Source organism: Oryzias melastigma, linkage group LG15 (genome assembly GCF_002922805.2).
Source record: "Oryzias melastigma strain HK-1 linkage group LG15, ASM292280v2, whole genome shotgun sequence".
In the NCBI taxonomy this organism is placed as follows: domain Eukaryota; kingdom Metazoa; phylum Chordata; class Actinopteri; order Beloniformes; family Adrianichthyidae; genus Oryzias; species Oryzias melastigma.
In genome coordinates this window covers 25,044,518-25,064,223 of record NC_050526.1, presented here as the reverse complement: position 1 = coordinate 25,064,223, position 19,706 = coordinate 25,044,518, and the positions used below count along the sequence as shown (strand labels likewise).

The 19,706-nt window shown below is 36.2% G+C and overlaps 1 protein-coding gene across 28 annotated transcripts in view; it reads right to left on the bottom strand.

Moving 5' to 3' along the window:
• LOC112161706 (neurexin-1a) overlaps window positions 1-19,706 on the bottom strand; it is a 247,571-nt gene that overhangs the window by 148,218 nt on the left and 79,647 nt on the right. For 22 of the 28 annotated variants that reach the window (XM_036215421.1, XM_024297057.2, XM_024297069.2 and 19 more), the window contains 4 exons: window positions 14,081-14,382; window positions 11,589-11,612; window positions 10,302-10,463; window positions 5,935-6,376 (listed from right to left, as the gene is read on the bottom strand). In XM_036215421.1, coding sequence (XP_036071314.1) covers window positions 5,935-6,376; window positions 10,302-10,463; window positions 11,589-11,612; window positions 14,081-14,382 — 930 coding nt within the window. Of the gene's footprint in view, window positions 1-5,934; window positions 6,377-10,301; window positions 10,464-11,588; window positions 11,613-14,080; window positions 14,766-19,706 lie in introns of those variants that run through there. The other 6 variants (XM_024297065.2, XM_024297074.2, XM_024297071.2 and 3 more) reach the window with 2 other exon arrangements.

Below are 19,706 nucleotides of genomic sequence, written 5' to 3'. Positions count from 1 at the left end.
CTATGTTTGTAGTGATTAATCTTAATGAGGAGAAACTTCTTTAACTCAGACTGAATAATGACCGTTGATAAAACGCTTTATTTACATACTCTATTAAGGTGGTGCTCCATTTTCTCTCTGTTGGATAGTTGCCCCAAAAATAAATATTTTAAAAAATGCAGAGTTAAGTATAGTTTGCTGCCATCAGCAGAATCTGTGTTACTTTCCACCTTGTCCCCCCTCCTGTTTGTCTCTCCAACACATAAACCTACATTGAGAGTTTGTGTGTTTTCCCTCTATGATTTATCACTCTCATTCAGGTTTAATTCTCGATCTGGAGCACGGTAAACAACGGCGGACATGACTGGACTGTAAAGATGTGAAAAAAGGAAAGCCTTACTGTGGGACTCAGACTGGGTGATTAATTTGTATATAGATCTGTTACTCTCAGTGCAGAAGCCATTGTGGACTTTAATTAATGGCGGCTGCCTCCACTGCCCACATCCCTGTCCAGTAATCTATATACCATGCTGCTGAGGACAGCAAAGCCAACAGTCTGCTTAGAGTGGCAAAGAAACCATAAGGTAAGCATGCTAAAAATAAATGTATTTTAATGTAATTATTTAGATTCAGATAGATGAAAGAATATGAAAGGAGTCATTGGTCATCTTCATCAGGTTTGTAGGATGAGTCTAAACTGTCTTCTTAAACATAAAACAGAAGTCCTTTGATTTTTTTATTTTTTTTTATTTTTTAGGTCTTAGCCACACATTCATTTTCAGGAGAATTACTAGAATACTTTATGGAGAAATTCAATTTCAAATGAGGCATTTCACATTTAATCAGTCATACTTTAAAATAGACAATTTGACACATTTTTTTTTTCATTGAACGAAGCCCATGTTTGTCTTTTTGTGCCAGTTCAGTTATTTAAATTGATAGTTTACCAATGTTAAAAAAAGCTCAAAAAGCAATGACAGTCTTATATATGTGTATGTTCTATGTAGTTGAGTCAGCGTTCTTGCTAAAGTACTTGAGTGAGACAGGTAAGGACCAAGCGTGCAATCATTAACCTGGTGCACAGTAATATGTTCTGGAGCTCTTCTCAGGGTCTTGGCCCCAGGCATCTGTTCCAGCATTTTCATGCAACCACCCACTGCCCCACTCCCACCACCACTGCTCTGTCTAACCACGGTTGTTGGGGAATTGCAGGCTTGACATGGGCCACTTGCCACAGAGCCTGAAAAAGGTTCAGGTTCGACTTTACAAGCTTAAATTCAATATTAAAAAAAAAAAAAATGATTCTAGGACTAGAGCGAGGGGTGGTATTCAAATCATAATTTGAATACCACTGAGAATTATTTTACAAAAGATAAAAATATAAATAAAAAAAAAAAACAGTAATTTAACAGCGAAAAAAAAAAAAAAAAAAACATGCTCTCAATCCACACTAAAAGGCTAATCATCATACTGCTTTAAATATTCTAAACCATATTGGAGACATGACTGTAAACAGAGACACTAAAAACATAAAGTCTGTGTAAAGTGAGGCAAGTAGGAGACAAGGGTGGGCCGTTATCATGTCTGAGGCATCTGCTCAGAGCGCTTTGCTCACTTGTCAAAGTCCTGTAAGGAAGTTAGTAAAAACAGTCAAACTTTGTTAAGTCAAAAATAAGAACACAATCCTACGGGGACAGGAGTCATTTTCATGCTTGCAGCATGGGAAACATAACACATACACATGCTGCAGGAGTCCCTATGCTTGAATCACTTTCATAGTCACAAGGGGGATGCAATGGATTGGTCTTTGAAAATCTACTGAGCATAAAAGAGATGAGTAAATACAGATAAACATAGCTAGAGTTAAGTTGAGAAAGAAGTCTATGAAGACAAATAAAAGAACAGATGATATAAAGGCACTGTGTTCCATGAAAGAACAGCATATTAATAATAAAGAAAAAAGACCAATCAGTTTGATAAGAAATTTCTTTCAACCATATGTGAAAGTCTCTAAACAAGTTTTGAGAGCTTCTATTTCTTTTTCCAAGACTTGACCGACCAGATATATTCTTCTATCAGACCTGAACACTGGAGTCCAAATGACAGCTCAGATCTCTCACACATTTTCTGCATCAGCAGCCCAGCTCAACTTGGCATGAGGTCCCCTAACCCCACTCACACATCCCCAAAACATGTTAGACAGGGGATTACTGCAATCCAGTTAGGGCGATACAGCCAAATCTCTCTATTTGATTGGATTCTCTGTAGAGAGAGAAGCCTGTAAGTTGGCTGTGAGTTTGGGAATGGGTTATCTACATGTGTACGCGTAAGCACTCGTTTGTGTTTGAAGCCGCAAAGGCGCGTGCGTCTGTGGGAATGTCCACGAAACGTCCCTGATGAGTGACCTGCACGCCCATGAACCTCCACTTAAAGGCAGAATGTCTGCTAACATCTCTAATCCATTGAGGTTGGAATGTGCTTTTTGGGAATGAGAGTCCTTTTGCCAGCCTGCTTCCCAAAGCAAGAGCCGACAAAACTAAATAGGGCAGGGATCATTATACACCATTGTCACAGCTGCAGGAAGAGTTGCACATGGAGGACAGGGCTGTGGGTAATTATGTCTGGCTGTTGCGTTGTATTTTTGGGATATGCTCGCTGATGTGTATTGATAACATATTCAACATTTGGATGTAAATCTTACAAAGTCATACGTTTCTTAAGTCATACACTATTGTTAAGCTGTCAATTACTTTAAAAGTTCACTGACATAAGTGAATGCAGAATGAGGAGAGCTCATTTCTTAAAGACCCACTACTATACATTTTTTTTTTTTTTTTTGAGAGTGGGGTTTAAACATGTATTTGTGGCATTTTCCAATGATGGATAACATATATTTAGAAAATTAAGCTTAAAACTAATGTTTTAAGAATTTCTCTCTTAATTCGTTGTGAATTAGGACCAGATGAAGTCTGAAAAAGCTTATTTGTGATGTAGATTATACGTTGGGTTGGCCTCATGCTTTCGGTTCCAGTCTGATGCATCCACTGACTTGATCCATGTAGCTAGATAGCTCCAATATTGCTCGCCATTTTTGTTGCATGGGTAATGTTAGGTTGGGAGTGGGAGGGACTGTAGACCTAGCGGGACAGCATGTAAACTGAACAGATAACTTTTAGTTAAGGGTTGCTCCACAATTCAGAGGGGAATTTTTAATAAACTTCTGCCACTTTGTAGAAACATTGTCCTTTTTTTTTAATTTTGGCAAAAAATGTATAAGCATAGTTAAAAGATCACTGGGAACATTTTGAAAACAGCTCAAAAGATGATCCAAGTGGGACTTTAAGCAAGATTTATGACATTTGTTTGACTAGTTACAGAAGAATTGGTGTAATGAATTTTATATAGAATACTAAAACAACATATAAATAACTAAACGCAAAGAAACCCTAAAAATCCAGTTCACCCATTCAGAATGCTGTGAAGAAATCAGTTTATGCTGTAGACAAAATTGTATTTTCAATGTAAATGTGCTCATTTGAATATCACGTCTATTTTTAAATTTGGAGATCTAGGTTAATCTAAAGGAGTTGCCAAGAATGAACCAACGCTCACATTTTAACACTGCCTTTCAATCTACACACTGATTAGAAGCTCCATCGCTGTGGCTACAGTATTTTAACTATTTAGTTACTCCTGTCACGTTGGAATTCAGAGACCTTTTGAGTCCCTTATCCACTTCAGTACTTAGTTCTAATGCCTTACACTTGAGGAAAGGAGGAAAAGTTACTCCAAAATGTCATTAGTGCACAGCTTAGTACAGCACTGTGCAGTAACTGTCTTGGTCCTGGGAGAGCACCCCCTCCTGTTTCCATGGAAACCCAGAAAGGGTAGACAGAGAGAACAGTGAGCAGAGAAAGCTTAAGGTTGCATGCGCAAGTGTTAGTATGAGTTCAACTGATCCAGTTTGTGTGGGCGGATAATAATTGGGTATTAGATTGATAATGAGTTCAATATAATTTAGTAACTTGTTTCTGTAATTTGATGCACAATAAATTAGGGCTGGGTACTATAGTGACCAATTATGATCTAATTAAAAATGTTCTATCCATTAGAAGGTGTAAAATTATGGAATATTAACACAATTGTTTTGCACATAAAATAAAACTTTGGTTTGATGTTATATTGTGACAGTGATAAATTGGTAAAAAGGTCGCCTTCTACATTATTTTGCTATATCACCCTTTGGTTTGGCTTAAGGCTTGATGCAGACTAATAATTAGATCCTTCTAGAAGAGAGCAATAATTAATTCACAACCACATGGCACATTTTCTAGTATGATTTATATAAATGAGAAGCTACTTAGTGAATCAGTTAGTTAAATTACTCATATCTGAAGAACAGCAACAGGAAGGAATATATAGAAGTGTGGAGGGGGAGACTGTCCTCATGTGCACGTTTGTTTGGGGCAACCATAACAAAACTTAAATCTATAACAATCAACAATACCAAACTTGATATTCAATGGTCCTCTTTAGTTGCTGCACTAATACCACTTAAATTTAGAGTTCATTATGTTGCTTAAAATTGTCACTTTTACTGGAATTGTCTGCATTACAAAGGAAAAGTTGAAATACAAAAAAACACTCAGGTTTAAATATATGCAAATTATTTTTTTGCAAATTGAAAGATGCTTTATTAGCTGGATTTTAGGTACTAAATGATTAAAAAAATGTGTTGTTGTGCAAATGTTTTCCTCTATTATTCAGCAAAACTGAAGCTGAACAATCCAGCTCACAGCGAGTACTGTATTTATGGGAAAACAGCTTGTTTTTCAGGTTTAGGCATTTGAACTGATTAGGTAATTAACAGTAATGCTGACATTGCCCATATTTCTGAAATAGCAAGCTGCACCTGTGTTGTGAGTAAATTGCAGGCTGATTGTCACACACTGCTCATTTGAAACTCGTGTTAATCTGCACTGCTCCTGCTAGATTGCTTTGGTCATTTTAATAAATCGTTTCTATTCAACAGCATTTGTATTATCATGATGGTAAAAATGAAACTCAGCAAGCTTTATAACATACTACACCCTGTTTTAATCATGTATTTTTATCTTTCTCTGGGAAATTAGGGATTTAAAAAAATACGAATAAATAAACAATAGCCTTTATTTAGATAATTACACATTTAAAAAATATACATTAAAATAAAAGGGAGTTTTTCTGCGATTTCAGCTGTGTCAAGTTTAATTTTGAACTACACCCCAGAACTGTTTTGAGGGTAACGAAACAGTTAATCTAATTTCCACCTCTTGAGATTGAGCGGAAAACATGGTCAAGGGGTATATCTAATTTAAAGCATGACATTGCAAAGCCATGGCTTGAAGCTCACACTAACAAATTGCTGCTTAGATAAGCAATTCAACAGAGACCACATCAGAGCAACCCAGGGCTTAAAGGACACATTGTGAGAGGAGCTGCTTTCTTGTGGCCAAAATAGCAGAATTTCTCAACATATGGCCACAATCTGAAAAACTTTACTTTTAAGTGTGTATGAGCAGTGAGTAGTGAAGCAGTATCAGCACTTCCGTGAATGATCAAAAAAAAAAAAAAAAAAAAAAAATCTCAGAAAACACAACTGTGACCCAAGAGTAGTACTTTTTTGTTGTTAAATAATTTATCCAGATGGTGCACAGCAGAGTTCCTATTCACAGTCTTGTATTGAATTATGCATTGTATGCAGAAGCCTGTACTTGTCCAACAGAATATAAAGTTCCTTATCATATAAAAACATGCAAACACCTTTAACATTGAGTGCTCCAGGGCAGCTCGTGTGGAAAAAGAAATTTAAGCATGCTCTTTGCAGTTTGTCAAAGCTATGTCGATGCATATCTTCATCCACCTAACCCTGTGTGTTGAGAGTTCGACATCTAAATTCATTAAATGAATATTTACCTGATCGTCCGTCACGCTGGAAGTCCACATGGTACCACTCGCCATCGTTGACTTTCTTATTCACTGCCTTGGTTTTTGTAGTTCCTGAGCCCATGTCGAGCAGCAAGTACAAGTGTCCCTCTAACATCTCAATGGCAAAGAAGTCCACCTTAAAGGTTTGGGGACTCTTGGAATCCTTGGGTTGCTGTTTGGGCTTGCCATGGCTGAAAAGGAGAAGGCCGTTGGGTTCTGTGGTGCGGAAGTCAAAGGAGATGGAGCCTGTCTTTTTAGCATTCCACTTGTTCAGAATGATGAAAGATTCGGGCGTCTCAAATGTGATAGGGTCCAGAGTGGCTACGTTTTCACATTTGAAGGCCACCGTCCCGTGGACCTTCATCTTGGGGTCCCCCTGTTTTGCGAGCCGGGACAACTCGAGCCTCACATCGTTGTTTTTGTAGACAACCTAGATTGAAATAAAAAGAAAAAAGATTAATAATACAGTAATTCATGCAAAAAGACAAAGAAGAAAAAAAAATGCAGACAACAGCTGCAGCTGTCAGGGGCATTTGATCTGTGGAGAATAATAGCAGTGGCAGAAGCAAGTTTTTCTTTATGCCTCAAACATTAAATGATTTAGTCAAACTTCACCTCTTCACGAGAAACTGTATCTGCAAAAGCACAAAATGTCAAACACATATCATCCTGTTTTCTTCTGCCGTGTATGTATGGCCTTCAAAAAGTGCACAATGTGCTGAGAATAATATAAAGCGAATCTTCTACCTGAACTTAACTGTCAATTGAAAGGAAAGAGTACCTGAAGCTACAAAGCCACTGTGATGATGGTTTAGAAGTAATTATCTGTTAGTATCACCGGGGATTTGGTTCAGAAAAGCTAAGAGACAGAAAACACTAGTTAAAGTTCCAAAATCGATGTGGAAGAACTGCAGTAAATGTTTGTCAAAGACACACTCTGATCATCTTTTGGTCTATTGTAAAAGGGTTCCCAGTGGTCTTTGATTTATGATTATTAGACAAAGTCCAAAAATTGTCATTTGTCACAGTTAAGAATTTTAAAAGTCAAGAATAATTGTGACATTTGTCTAGAATTGTGTTATGGTTTTGTATTTTACTTATATGTTCGATATATTTGTACTATATTCTTCAAATGTTCAATAAAAAAAAAGAAAAAAGTTGAAACTGTTGGTGTGGAGGAACCCCGCTCCATTCCCCTTACCCCCAGAGGAGTGACTCCCAAGTGGAACAAGGAGCTTTTTACCTGCATAGTGTCATTTCTATGTCACAAATAAGCCCTTCTTCAAGAGGCTTTTTTTCTGCTTCTGATTCACAATGATTTGAATAAAGAAATACTCAGAAATCCAATTTTGAGTTTAAGTATCTACATATGTGTCCTCTGTCAGCAGAAACACCAGAACACCAAAATACAGTTATCATTGGAGTGACAATACACAATAAAGAAAATGTTTGTAATAGAGAATTGTGTTATAATACCTGCACAAGTATCCATTTTTTGTGTACATATATGTAAATCTGTGTTTGTCTGTGTTAGAAACAAGCAGCCTCTATAAACAAAACTCGGTACAATTTATCCAGTGGCACCCTTAATGGCGTGTTGTGTAGAGCAAGACTGCAGCAGTAATTGGCAACAGTGATGCCAGAGATTGATACGGCCATTACCTCATCATTATCCAATCTTCATTTGGTTTCATCAGTTCAAATGTATCTACTGCTGCTTTAAAGCTATAAGGACAAATGTTTTCCAAGTTCAGTAGAAGGCAATAAAGGCCATCTAACTTTGTTTTAACTATAGAAATGTAGACAAATTTCCAGTGTTTGAATCTTGTAAGTGGACATGACAAAAATAATCAAAGCTTTATAATAGAACTATATAAGTACAGTTGTATTTTGACCAAACTTTTATCAATAGATAACATTTGTTGTGACAGTTTAACTTCTACAGAATGTTTGTTAAAGTCCCACTCCGACCATCTTCTAATCTATTTTCAAAGTGTTCCTAATATTCTTTTTAAAGTGATTATGCATTTTTTTATTTTACTTTATTTTTTGCCAAATCAAACAAATCTGTGTCGTTTTCTAGGACATAGTTTCTGCAGAGCTGTGGTCAGGATTTTATTGCATGGAGAACCATTGATTGTATAAGAAAGAACTGTATTGACTGTATTTTTTACCCCCTTCCCCTTCCTGTTGCTGAGAGCTCTTTGTTTACACCCTCTCTGCCACTAACTTAAAGCCTCTTACATAGAGCAACACTGGAGCTATCCAACCGTACAGTTTTCAGTCACATGCAAGCTAAGGCGAGGAAAACAAAGACGTAGTCATGTACAAGTGGATGGATCGGAACAGGGCGGAGCTTGTAACTAACCTGTCCAGTGTATTTTCTACATCCAAAATACAACATTTTTCAAATGTATTTTTTGTCTGCTCCGTATGAACTACTAAAAAAAAGAAAAATTAGAAATGCATTTTTTAGCTTAATTTATTCAGGAATATACAAAAAGTACATGTTAAACACAACATTTGCATCAGAGTTGGTCTTTAAAAAATACTTGAACAGTATTAGTGTTTTTTTTTTTTTTTTTACTTTTTGTTTTACTTATTGTGATGCAATGCATTCACCTGAAATTGGGAACACCTCCAGTGGGATCAGATTTGCACAGTGTTTATCAGTGAGTCAGATCTACAGCGTTTAAACTGTTCATGTACATAGAGCTCACATTAGTGCATCAGAACTGGATACAAAAAAAAGAGAAAAAAAAAGACTGCAAATCTAACTTTCTTTAACTGTTTCTGGCTGACTGATTGAGTGAAGATAAATGCAGCCCAAACTATAAAACAGATAGTTTCATCTATTTCCATTTCTTTTATCTTCTGTATAAATTAATACAAACATAAGAGACAAAAACAAATCCTAGCACATCTATCAAAAGAAGTGTAAAAGAGAGACAAAGGGATAGATACTAATATCTCTGCCTGCTGGACATGAGTCATCAAGGCAAAGGTGGAATAGATACAGCCAATAAACCCAAATCAATTTTTATAGCCAAGACAAAGGGCACGTTTCTGAATTAAAAAAAAAAAAAAACCTTTGGTTTGAGCTACGCCTGGTGCTGCACTAGTGCTGCAATAATTTGTCTCCAAAGTCGGGCTGTGACAACTGAGCTATTACTGCACCACCGTTTGTTTTGCCATTGAGACAGACAGGCAGCTCAGACTGGAATCTGCACACAAATACCATAACATGTCATCCATCAGCGACCGCTGCCCTCTTCAACTACAACTCATATGACTTCTCAACATTTTCACACCTGCAATTGGGATTTCTTTTTCTGCACTGTTAGGTGCGCTGATGCTTGTAACACTCAGCTTTTAGCACTCAGAAATTGTTTTAGCTACAAACTGCTCCCTTAAAAATGAAGAAACATAACACATTTTTAAAAAGTTAATGATGGTATTTAATATTTGTTTTCCTTGTGAGTAAAGTTCAATAACTGTTGGAAGTATTACAGATGTGTATCAAATATAAGATCTTATTTTCACTGATCCAAAGCATCCTGGGAAGCTAAAAGATAACTATGTCTGTGACTCCATTATTTACTTCACTGCCACTACAGCCACCCAGTGACATGTAAGACAGTCTTTCAACAACCAAGTTTATAATGAGAAGTTCAAAGCCAGTGAACATGTGGTCTTCACTGTGTCTGTTCATTAAACTGGAATTCCTTATACCTCTCCCACACATTGGCGAAGGAGACACCCGACACTGGAGGGAAGATACGAGTTCTGAAACCCAAATGTCATGAAATAAAATACAAATCAATTCAATCAATAAAAGTCTTGTATAGCTCCTTAAATATGCATGTGCACAAACTGTACTGAACACTAAAAAGAAACCACGCATCAAACATAGGGTTGGTTCTAGATAGGTGTTTTAAAGTATTATCAGTCTAGAAGAGGACTTGAAGTACTACTCTGCAACAATAGCACTGCGTTGTCTGTCAGTTGCATGACTGCTCATGAAAATTCAACTACATGATCTCTGGATCAATGCTCCTCTTTGATGTGCACCTCACAGAGCTGTAAGAAGTCTGTAATAAATTCCACTTCAAGACAGTCGTACATGTGTGTGTGTGTTAAGTATTGTACGTGCACTGAAAAAGCAAAGGAGACATAATGTAATGCTGCTAAGTGTTGGAATAGAAGGAAAAGGCATTAGTAAAAAAAAAAAAAAAGAAATAATAGTAGATAGGATCAGCTGTTTGGTAAATGGGTCTGCACTGAAGCCCTGAAATGAAGCCGGCTGTATCGAGTACGCTCAGCGGCCCAACGGTTCATGCAGAAGCACTTCTTACCTCCTTCAGGCAGCCCATGAAGTTGTTGCTAACTGGAGATCCAGGCAGGTCAGCTGTGCTAGGGCTCCCACCAACATAGAAAAAGTCATCAGAGCCTAACATGGTGTAGTCTTCTTGTGTATACCCTGTGGTGGTCAGAATCCCATCTACGGATATTGTTACCTACATAAAGAAGCACAGGGAAAAGACATGCTATACTCAGACAGCCTACACACTACAATAAGAATCCCCTTTTTTTTCCTTCTTTGCTTTTTTTAAGGAGGGGGGGGTCTCTAAATTAATTTATTCCAAAACCCATTTTCATGTCTGTTTTCAGTCTTTTTTCTTGTTTTTTTATTTTTTTATTTTGTTTAGTTTTATTAGTAGTAGGAAGACTCCAAGCCTTCACAGGAGCTCTATTTAGCGTTAGTAAACTACTCATACTACAGTGTTAGTATTGTTTTCGCTGCAACTTAAAATACTTTAGCAGACACAAAAATGGAGTTAGTAAAATGTTACCAAAATGTTAGTTTAACTAATATCTATATTAGTACATCTAGCAGTTCTACAAAACAAAACAAAACGTGCCACTTGGTTAGGGAAGGAGTACATGCTGTATAAAAAGCACAATGACCCTTTTCGAATAGATTTAGGTTTATAAAACAAAACAGGTAAAGAGCATGCATGTATTTGTCTTTTTTATGTTTATATTAAAAAAAATAAACATTTCCGGAAATAAAAAAGTTGCATTTTGACTCAATGTCAGATGCTTGCAAAAGCTCATGGATACTGTAAAACCACAAAAGGAAACCAGGATACAGAAAAAAGACAAACACAGCTGTACTGTCACATTAAGGTGGACGAATGGGAAGACTAACATTTGCAACATGTAGTCAAAGAGCATGCCATGCAAAGTCAATGGGGGATACAACTGGCTGAGCCAAAGAGCATCAGACCAGCCGGACAGCAGGGAGTCCTCATTTTTAACCACAGCCTGATGCAAAGGCTCGAAATGATGCTCCTAAAAGAGTGAATCAAAAGAACTGGACAGGATACAAGTGAAATAAGGAAGGTGAAATCAATGAATGCACCGAGAAACTCAAAAAAAAAAAAAAAGAAAAAGAGAAAAAAAAAGATTTGTAAAGTAAGCAGAGGAGTACCAACCGCAATTTTCCTTTTTTTGTAAATGACGTCTACAGTAAAAAAATAATTAAAAAAAGAAAAAGAAAAAAAAGAAAAGAAACACACGGCAAACCCAAACTAAGAAACAATTAGAATGATATCTACCGAACAATGTAGTTTGTTTACCATAGCGTGTCCAATGCCTGAGTGCTTTGTGGAAAAGGGGGGAGAAAGGAAATTAAAAACTGTGAACAGAATAACGATTGTTACTTAAATAATATATGATGGTCAATACTGTTAGTACATCGTTAAACAGCAAAAAATCATATTGGTTAGTATGATGGCACATTCCATGAATGATGTTAGTTTGTTTCTAAAGCATGTTAGTAACATAGAGAAAGAAGGGCAAAATAAGTTTAACAAGAAAAAAGCTGATTGAGGAAAATAACAGGAAGGCTCCAGTGCAAGAGCTCAACCAATTCTGTCTGGTTTTTTTGAACCATCGTCAGCATCTGGACAAATGTTTGCTTACCAAAATCTCACAAAAAGCATCAAGTCTCCAAAAAGAACAACAAAAAAAAAGCCTAAATACCTAAAGCACATCATTTGACCCTTTTCAGGAAGTTCTACTTGTAAGATCATTTTAATGCTCCTTTTCTTTTTTGTTGTTTTATTAGACCTTCTGCCAATAAAGCATTTCAGACTTTTCTGGTGTTCATACCATACATTACCTCTCGTTTGGTCTTACTGATGAACTTTAGGATGACTGTACTGCAATGGGAGAACGCAAAGAGGACCCCGACGAGGTGTGAGAAGGATGGAAATTTTTGATTCCTCCACAGAGCAAGCGCTCAAGTGTCTCCTTTCCTTTTTTTTTTTTTTTACAATTTGAATGCAGATTAAAGCCAAACTCTTAGGTTTTCAATTTTTCAAATTTGATGAAATTGCCTTTTTGGTGTTCAGGTGAAGATGATCAATTCCAACAGGAAAGCAGGAACAAGTTTAGATCAAGTAGTGATAAATAAAGCTTTCATAGAAATTTGCCATTATTTGAACTGAATATAGACAGAAATATATAAACGGCAGATTTAATCTATATTATGACACAAAAAAAAATTGACAATTTCATGAATTCTGTTAAATTAAATATATTATTGGCACACTTAGAAAAGTTTTGTGTGGCTGTTCAGCAATGTATATCTATCAAAAGGAGAAAAAAAGAAAGATATATTTAAAAATTATCTTAGATGAGCATATCATAATATATTTTAATTTGTTTTCCAGAATAGTGTTATTGTCTTTCTTAACCCCTTAACTCTTGAAGTGTCGCCAGTGATGCTTAAACACAAAATCTTTAATATACTGTAACTTCTCAACCGTTAACATGATCAAGGTAATTCTAGCAGATGCTTTTCTTCTTCAGAATCTGCTGGTATTACGCCGATCGTGTTAACGGTTGAAAAGTTACAGTAAATCAAAGAGCATAACACTGGAGCTATGGTGTTAAAGGGTTAAAAAAGATGCTAATGCAAACAAAGCTAGTATTGATTGCTTCTTTGTGAAAAAAGAAGTAGAAAAAAAAAATCGGACACATTCTACTTCTTGAGCCAAATGTTAAAGCTGTTGGTTTGTTTTCTAAATAGTTTGTGTGCCTATGTGTGTGTTTGTTTGTGTGTGTTTGCACAAGAATATCTCAACTGCCATATGGTCAATCCGGTCCTCCACGCACAAGTAGCCCTGAAGTACAGGAGAAAACCCCAAATCCTGTTAAAAAGCAACCTGCTGCAACCAACTAGTGATCAGAGTCTGACCAATGTGGAGGGAAAAAAAAAGACACTTTTACCCACTACAGCTAACAACAACGAAATCTGTGGGGGGTAATTTACAAAGAGGTAAAGGTAAAGCTTAACATTCATGGGAGTGTGTTTATGTGGGCCTCAGCGAGGGGTCTTTCCACACTAATCACAGACACACTGACACTGCAGTCATGCTGAGGACTCTCACTAACTGTTTCCTGACCCAATTTAGTCTAAGCTGGCCAGGTACAAGTCATTCAGTTAGTTTCCTCAACAACAAACACTGGAATCCAGCCCTAAAGTGTCCCCACTTACACTGTTTACATGCAAATATGTCAATAAAACTGAGGTAAGCCATAGAATTGCATGTAAACCTGTCAGATATGCAGAATTTGTTCAACAAAATGAATGTGAGTTCATTATTTGGAATAAACTAGCGAAAAAGATGAGGATCTGAGTCTACAAATAAACTGAAAACTTAAAAATATTGTATAAAATATGTTGTCAAAAATGACTTATTGCAATGAAGGCTAAACAAAATATATGTCATAGGAAAAAAATCATTTTGAAATTCTACTTGGAAAGGATCCTTATTTTGCAGTAGATTTTATAAAACATTTATTGTTTTTTATGGTGCTACACTATAATTATATCTATTTACATACTTTAAATTGATTTAAATTATTTTTCTTTACAGTTTGGAATCTAAATATCCCTGCTCTCCTATGGTCTTGTTTTAGTCTTCACCATAAACCACTTAGATTCAAGTTAGTAACCCAATTTTAAAATCTGGGGAAAATATGTTTTGCATGATGGCAATGACTTATGAACATTTGTTTTAGTCCATTTAATCAGTCTCTGCATTATTCTTTGTACTGTTACCTGACGTAGATTCCGTGTTACTTTGACATCATGCCAATCATTGTCATTAAATTTCCCATTGACTGGCTCCACAAGAGCTTCAAAGGCTCCAGACCCCAAATTAATGACGAGTGAGACAGCCCCATTTTTCAGTGCCAGGTTGACGTAATCAGCAGATTTGCCCGTGTGCAGCATCAGTCCATTCCTCTGAAGGGTTTTGAATGACAATGTGATTTCATCACTGCTGCTTTGAATCGGGTTCAAGGACAGATCGTAGCAGAAGAACTCAGATCCTTTGAAGGTTGCAACGAATTCTTCTTTTCCTGTGAAAACAAAAGAAACACAGATGTGTACCATTAATGCAGGGTCCTTTTGTGGCCATGATGGGAAGCTGTCAGGGAAATAAAAACAAGAAAAATAAAACCGATCTTAAAAAAATACCACCAAACCTCAAACTGCTTGCAAGGATGATGAAACAGACCTGGAGTTAAATGGATGCCAAAGACATGTTTATTTTCACACAACACTTTGGAAAAGCTTAAATTGAGTTGAATGAGTTTACTCTAAAAGAATGAGGTTTGTCAGTGAGATTGTCCAACATTTGCCCCATCAGACACCAGAAAACAATCCTAAAATGTTTTCATTTTAAAAAGATTTTCCATAATATCTGCATTTTTTTTTAAATAACCAACTAAAGCAGATCAGCTGTACAGGCATTTCTCAACCAAAGAGCAGACGATGTCAAGTGGAACATTGTACTTTGCTAGCAGAGCTTTAAACAGCATAACATATCAACTGGAATAAATAATGCATTCTAAAGCACCAAAATAAAGATGAGGAGGCTGCCAAGAACTCACTGCTACAACAGTGTGTAGCTTGCAGATTACGGCTGTCACAAATAACGTTCATAATTAAAACGATGTACTACAGTTTATACACACCATCATGCAGACATCTGACAAACTAACTCTTTGTTTTAACTCATCGGAGGGGACTTTACAACCAAATTACACACAATGTATCATGTTTTTTTTTTTTATTTAACAATAATATATTGTGACATACTGTCACACCTTTAAAAGCTTGGAATAGTGTTCGTAATTCCACTGACAAAATATTAATCTAAGAATTCCATTAAACTGATAAAAATAGACAAAAATTGAATTAATATTACAGTAATCTCATCTGTATAAATGGAATACTGGAAAAACAAGGTGAAACAGTGACAGTATCTGTAGGTGCAAAAGAACCCATAGCAAAGCTTAAGAAACAAATGCTTACAAACACTATCAACATCATAAATCCCTAAACATCATAAATAATGTTGTTCATTCATGTATTATTATGCACAGACAACAAAAGCAATGCATTCAACCCCGACGCACACACACATATACGCTTACAGGTGCATTGAGGCAGAGATGCAACAATGTAAGAAATAAAAGGGGTGGCTGTCCACAACAATTTGTCACCTCATTGATTTCCCCTTAAAGGACCTACAGTGTACCTCTGGGAAAAGTACAAGGGGCTGTAATTGAAGCTGACTGGATCTGACCACTCTCAGCTCGTTCCCCCAGTGTTTGAGAGTCTTATAAGTGAAAATGAAGTCTAGCCTCTTCACAAATCCCTAAACAGGAACAAAATAGGGGGAATAGTGTGGGGTCATTCCCAGCTTCTGCACTCATCTCTGTGCCACAAGTCAGTGTTAACTCCTCTGGTCATTGTGTGTAACCTGTGGAGCCATTTCACAACATTTGGAGTTTGGCATAGGTAAGGTTATAAACCTGTGGATGTACTGAATCTCATAAAGCATTAAAATAAGAAATCACTAAATCACTAAATTGAAAAAAAAATGACGATGATAAAAGGTATTATATATGATTGACATTTTTGTTTCTATTTTCATGGATTTAAAGTAATACAAAATATAAAAAAGGCAAAAAGATTAACATTAAAATAATTTATTTATCATTTTAGTATTTTCTATGCAGCCATTTAACACAGTTATGTGTAGTTAAATCTAATCTTTAAATACCACTCTGATCATCTTTTGATTTTCAAAGTGAATTGGTCTTTTAATTAAGATTATGCTTTTTTTTTCCAAAAATAAATAAAAAAAAAACAGTAATTTTCTAAGACACAATTTCTGCAGAGCAGCTGTCGTTCATTAAAAATGTGTGACTTAATTGTAGACCTTCCCTTCCTGTCACCCATCTGTTTACACTCTCTTCCGTTAGCTTACACCCTCTCACACCCCTAACATAACATTACCAGTAAAACAAAAATGGCGAGCAATGTTGGAGATATAAAGCTGCACAGTTAGGAACAAGAAAACAAAGAAGTACTTGGATCTAGTCATTTACAAGTTGATGCATCAGAATGGAGCGGAGCAGGGAACTGGTGGTCCACACAGTGTATTTTAATGTAGCAAAAAGTTTTTTGCAAACAGCATAATTTTGTCTGCTCGTCAATCACAAACATTTAAATAAAGAAATACTCAGGAATGCATTTTAAAGTTTAATTTTATTTATATATGTCCCCTATCATCATAAAATTGCCACAATAATTTGTTAAAAACACAAAAAAACCTTTTTTTATCAGGGTGGGTTTTTAAAGATTTAATACTTAAAAGTTAAATACAAAACATTTTGTATGTGAAATATCCTCCTTACTATCAAAAAAAAAAAAAAAAAAAAACGGTATTTTTTTTTTTAATCCACCAAAAACTACAATTCCCAGAGTTCTTCACATTTGGTATAGTTAAAAAGCCCTAAATGTCCTTTGTAGATACCACAAGAATTTAATTCAGTAGTTTGAAATGGTTCAGAAATGTCCTCTCCAGAGGATATATTTGCGTTGCTGTTACAGTCAGGAGGAAATGCGTTTATTCCTCATGGCATTTGAACTTTTTTTTTCAAAGCACTCGTTTAATGACTCAGCAGTCATCTGCAGTGTTGTAATTTAGCAGCTCACCTTTAATACAGATGTGCAGATTTCTCTGCGCCAAAAGTGTATTTGAAGACTACAACTGCTCTATCTCGGAGTTTCCTGGGTGTCAGGGCGGATCCTACAAATCGCTCTGGGTTGACCTGCAGTCGCTAAAACTGCAGCAAGCTGCCAACACCTTAATACCCCTGAGTCACGACACTGAATGGGAACATGGAAAAGAGCCAACTCCTTTCGTTTTTTAAGAAAATAGAAAGAAGAAACAGGGGAAAATGTTGCTCCTAGGAAAGAGCATAAATAGACACACAGGCGAGAAGCTGTCACAGTATGTTGCCCAGCATGTTTTGACCCTATTTTAAACCAAACCTGAATACTTGTCTAAACTAAAACAGAGTTTGCATAAAAGCATTCTGAAAAATGTTAAATTTCCCATAAAAATGCAACTTTTAAATGGCATAAAAATATTCTGGGGCGATTTGACAAAAACAATTATTTTTAACATCTCACTAGGATACCTTCATGTCCTTCAAACTTATAAAACCAACAACATCTAAAGTAAGTGGAGGAACTTCTCCTATTTTTAATATGATGTAACCTAATGGTTAGTGGTTGGCATGGTGCAGAACTAAACCCTAAACAATTGTTCAGCCTTTAGATCACATGTCGTAGAGAGATTCAGAACCACTCAGAGGAAATTTGTATTTTGGGTGCATGTTCTTGTGGGAGTTTTTATGATTGAGGACATAAAGAAAGTTGAGCTCAAAATGGGATTTCTGAGTATGCCTTTATTCAAATTATTGTGAATGAAGAGCAAACAAAAATGTCGATAAAACTGCATATTTGTGATGTAGAACAAGCTTCCTCCCTGCCCCGTCCACAACTTACAAGCACAGTTGTAATAAAAACATATCCTGGAAAATGACACAGTTAAAAAAAAAAAAAAGGCTAAAAATGGCATAATCATAATTTAAAGACTGTGAACACCTTTTAAAATAGATCAAAAGATGATTGGAGGGGGGCTTTAAAGGGGTGCTATGATAAATGACAGTACAACTGAAATAAGGAAAAAAAAAAATCAAACAAATAACATAAAAATCAAAAAGACGCAAAGGAAGCCCCTCTTAAACATAATTTACCCTTGAAATGTGCATGCAGACACGTATGAAGACAGCCCATTGTTAACAGTGCCAGCATGAGGCAGGACGGCCACTCATCAGTCACGTTATGCTGACATTTATCTGGCATCTGCTACCTTAAACTTGCTTTTTAAACTAACGTGCACCTGTGAGGGCAGAAGAGGTGATCTCTCACTGTCAACATGAAAGCATGACAACCCAGGCAGGAGATGCGAATAATTACCTGTGGAAGGTGTACTGGGGATGCTTAATAGCTATAATTTAAATTTATGACTTTGGGAGCTGATTGTGTATGTGATGAGTCAGGCATCAGTTCAAGTATAGTTCCAGTTGTTTCAATTAACAAAACATTCAAAAAAATAAGTCAAACATTAACATTAACGTCCTTGTGTTAAATTTGATTACAGGAACTATAAAAAAAAAATCAATAAAACAAATTTGCGACTTTCAGAAGAAGGAAACATGGAGTTAGTTCCTGACAGACGATCTTGCTGGTTTTGTTATTTTCCCATCAGGAATGCCATACATGTGACATTTCAATGAGGCTGATTGCTTTTGTTGACAGAGCAGCAGTAATGAGAGGAAATGCCTCAAGAAGCTCAGTTAAATGTATCCAGGCATTTAACTGACATAGTCAGCATGTCTGGATGTGTGCAGGCTTACAGATCTGTCAGACAGCAAACTGTGCAGGCTTAACGTATAGTGTCATTTAAATTCACAGTATGAAGATGTCTTGCTGTGCTCAGGAAGAGTTCCCTTCCCCGTTGTCATTCCGCGGAAACACTTTGTCCACAGTAAATTTACTCATAATTGGCTTTGCCACTCAGCTTGTCATTAAGACGGTGAAAGCATGAATAAGTGACTTTTTATAAGGCGTGGGGCTCATTCTGCAAGCTGAGATCATTCATAGCGTGGGTCTGCTCTTGAGAAATTACAAGTTTACATTTTTGAAGTCTGACAACTTTCATTGGCACAACATTTCTTTATTTAATCATAGCATTAAACAAATAGTATTAGGACATTGGCAGCTTTCCACCACCAATTGCTGCCGATGATATTTGTTTGTTTTTCATTGTTTGTGCTTTGTATTTGTTTTTATTATTTCAGATTTGGTTTCTGTCTTTCTGGCTGTGGCTTCTCTCAGATGATTCCACTCCTTTCCATGGATCAGTCACAGCTGCCTGCACTCAATCATTTAGTCTCAGTACTTAAGGAGCTATACCCTACTTCTCAGTGTTGGTGGGTTTTGCTTTGGTGTTTTCTCTTTCCATTCTTTTGTGTTATGTTTGTTTTTTGAAGTTTTTTATCACACAGTGTGGGAACATTTTACATTTTGGTCTTTACTGTGTTCCTTCCTTGATTTCCTCCACCCAGTTTTATAATAAACCAGATTTCTTAAATTTGTCACATCAATGTATATACCTTTTTTATTCTCTATATACTCAAATAAGCATGCAAATGGAAAAAAAGAATGTAAAACAAAAGATTTTGTAAAATATTTTTTGTTCTTGTAAATTTCATGTCTATGTATCAGTGTAAGTGGGGAGGGTCATTTTACTTGATTT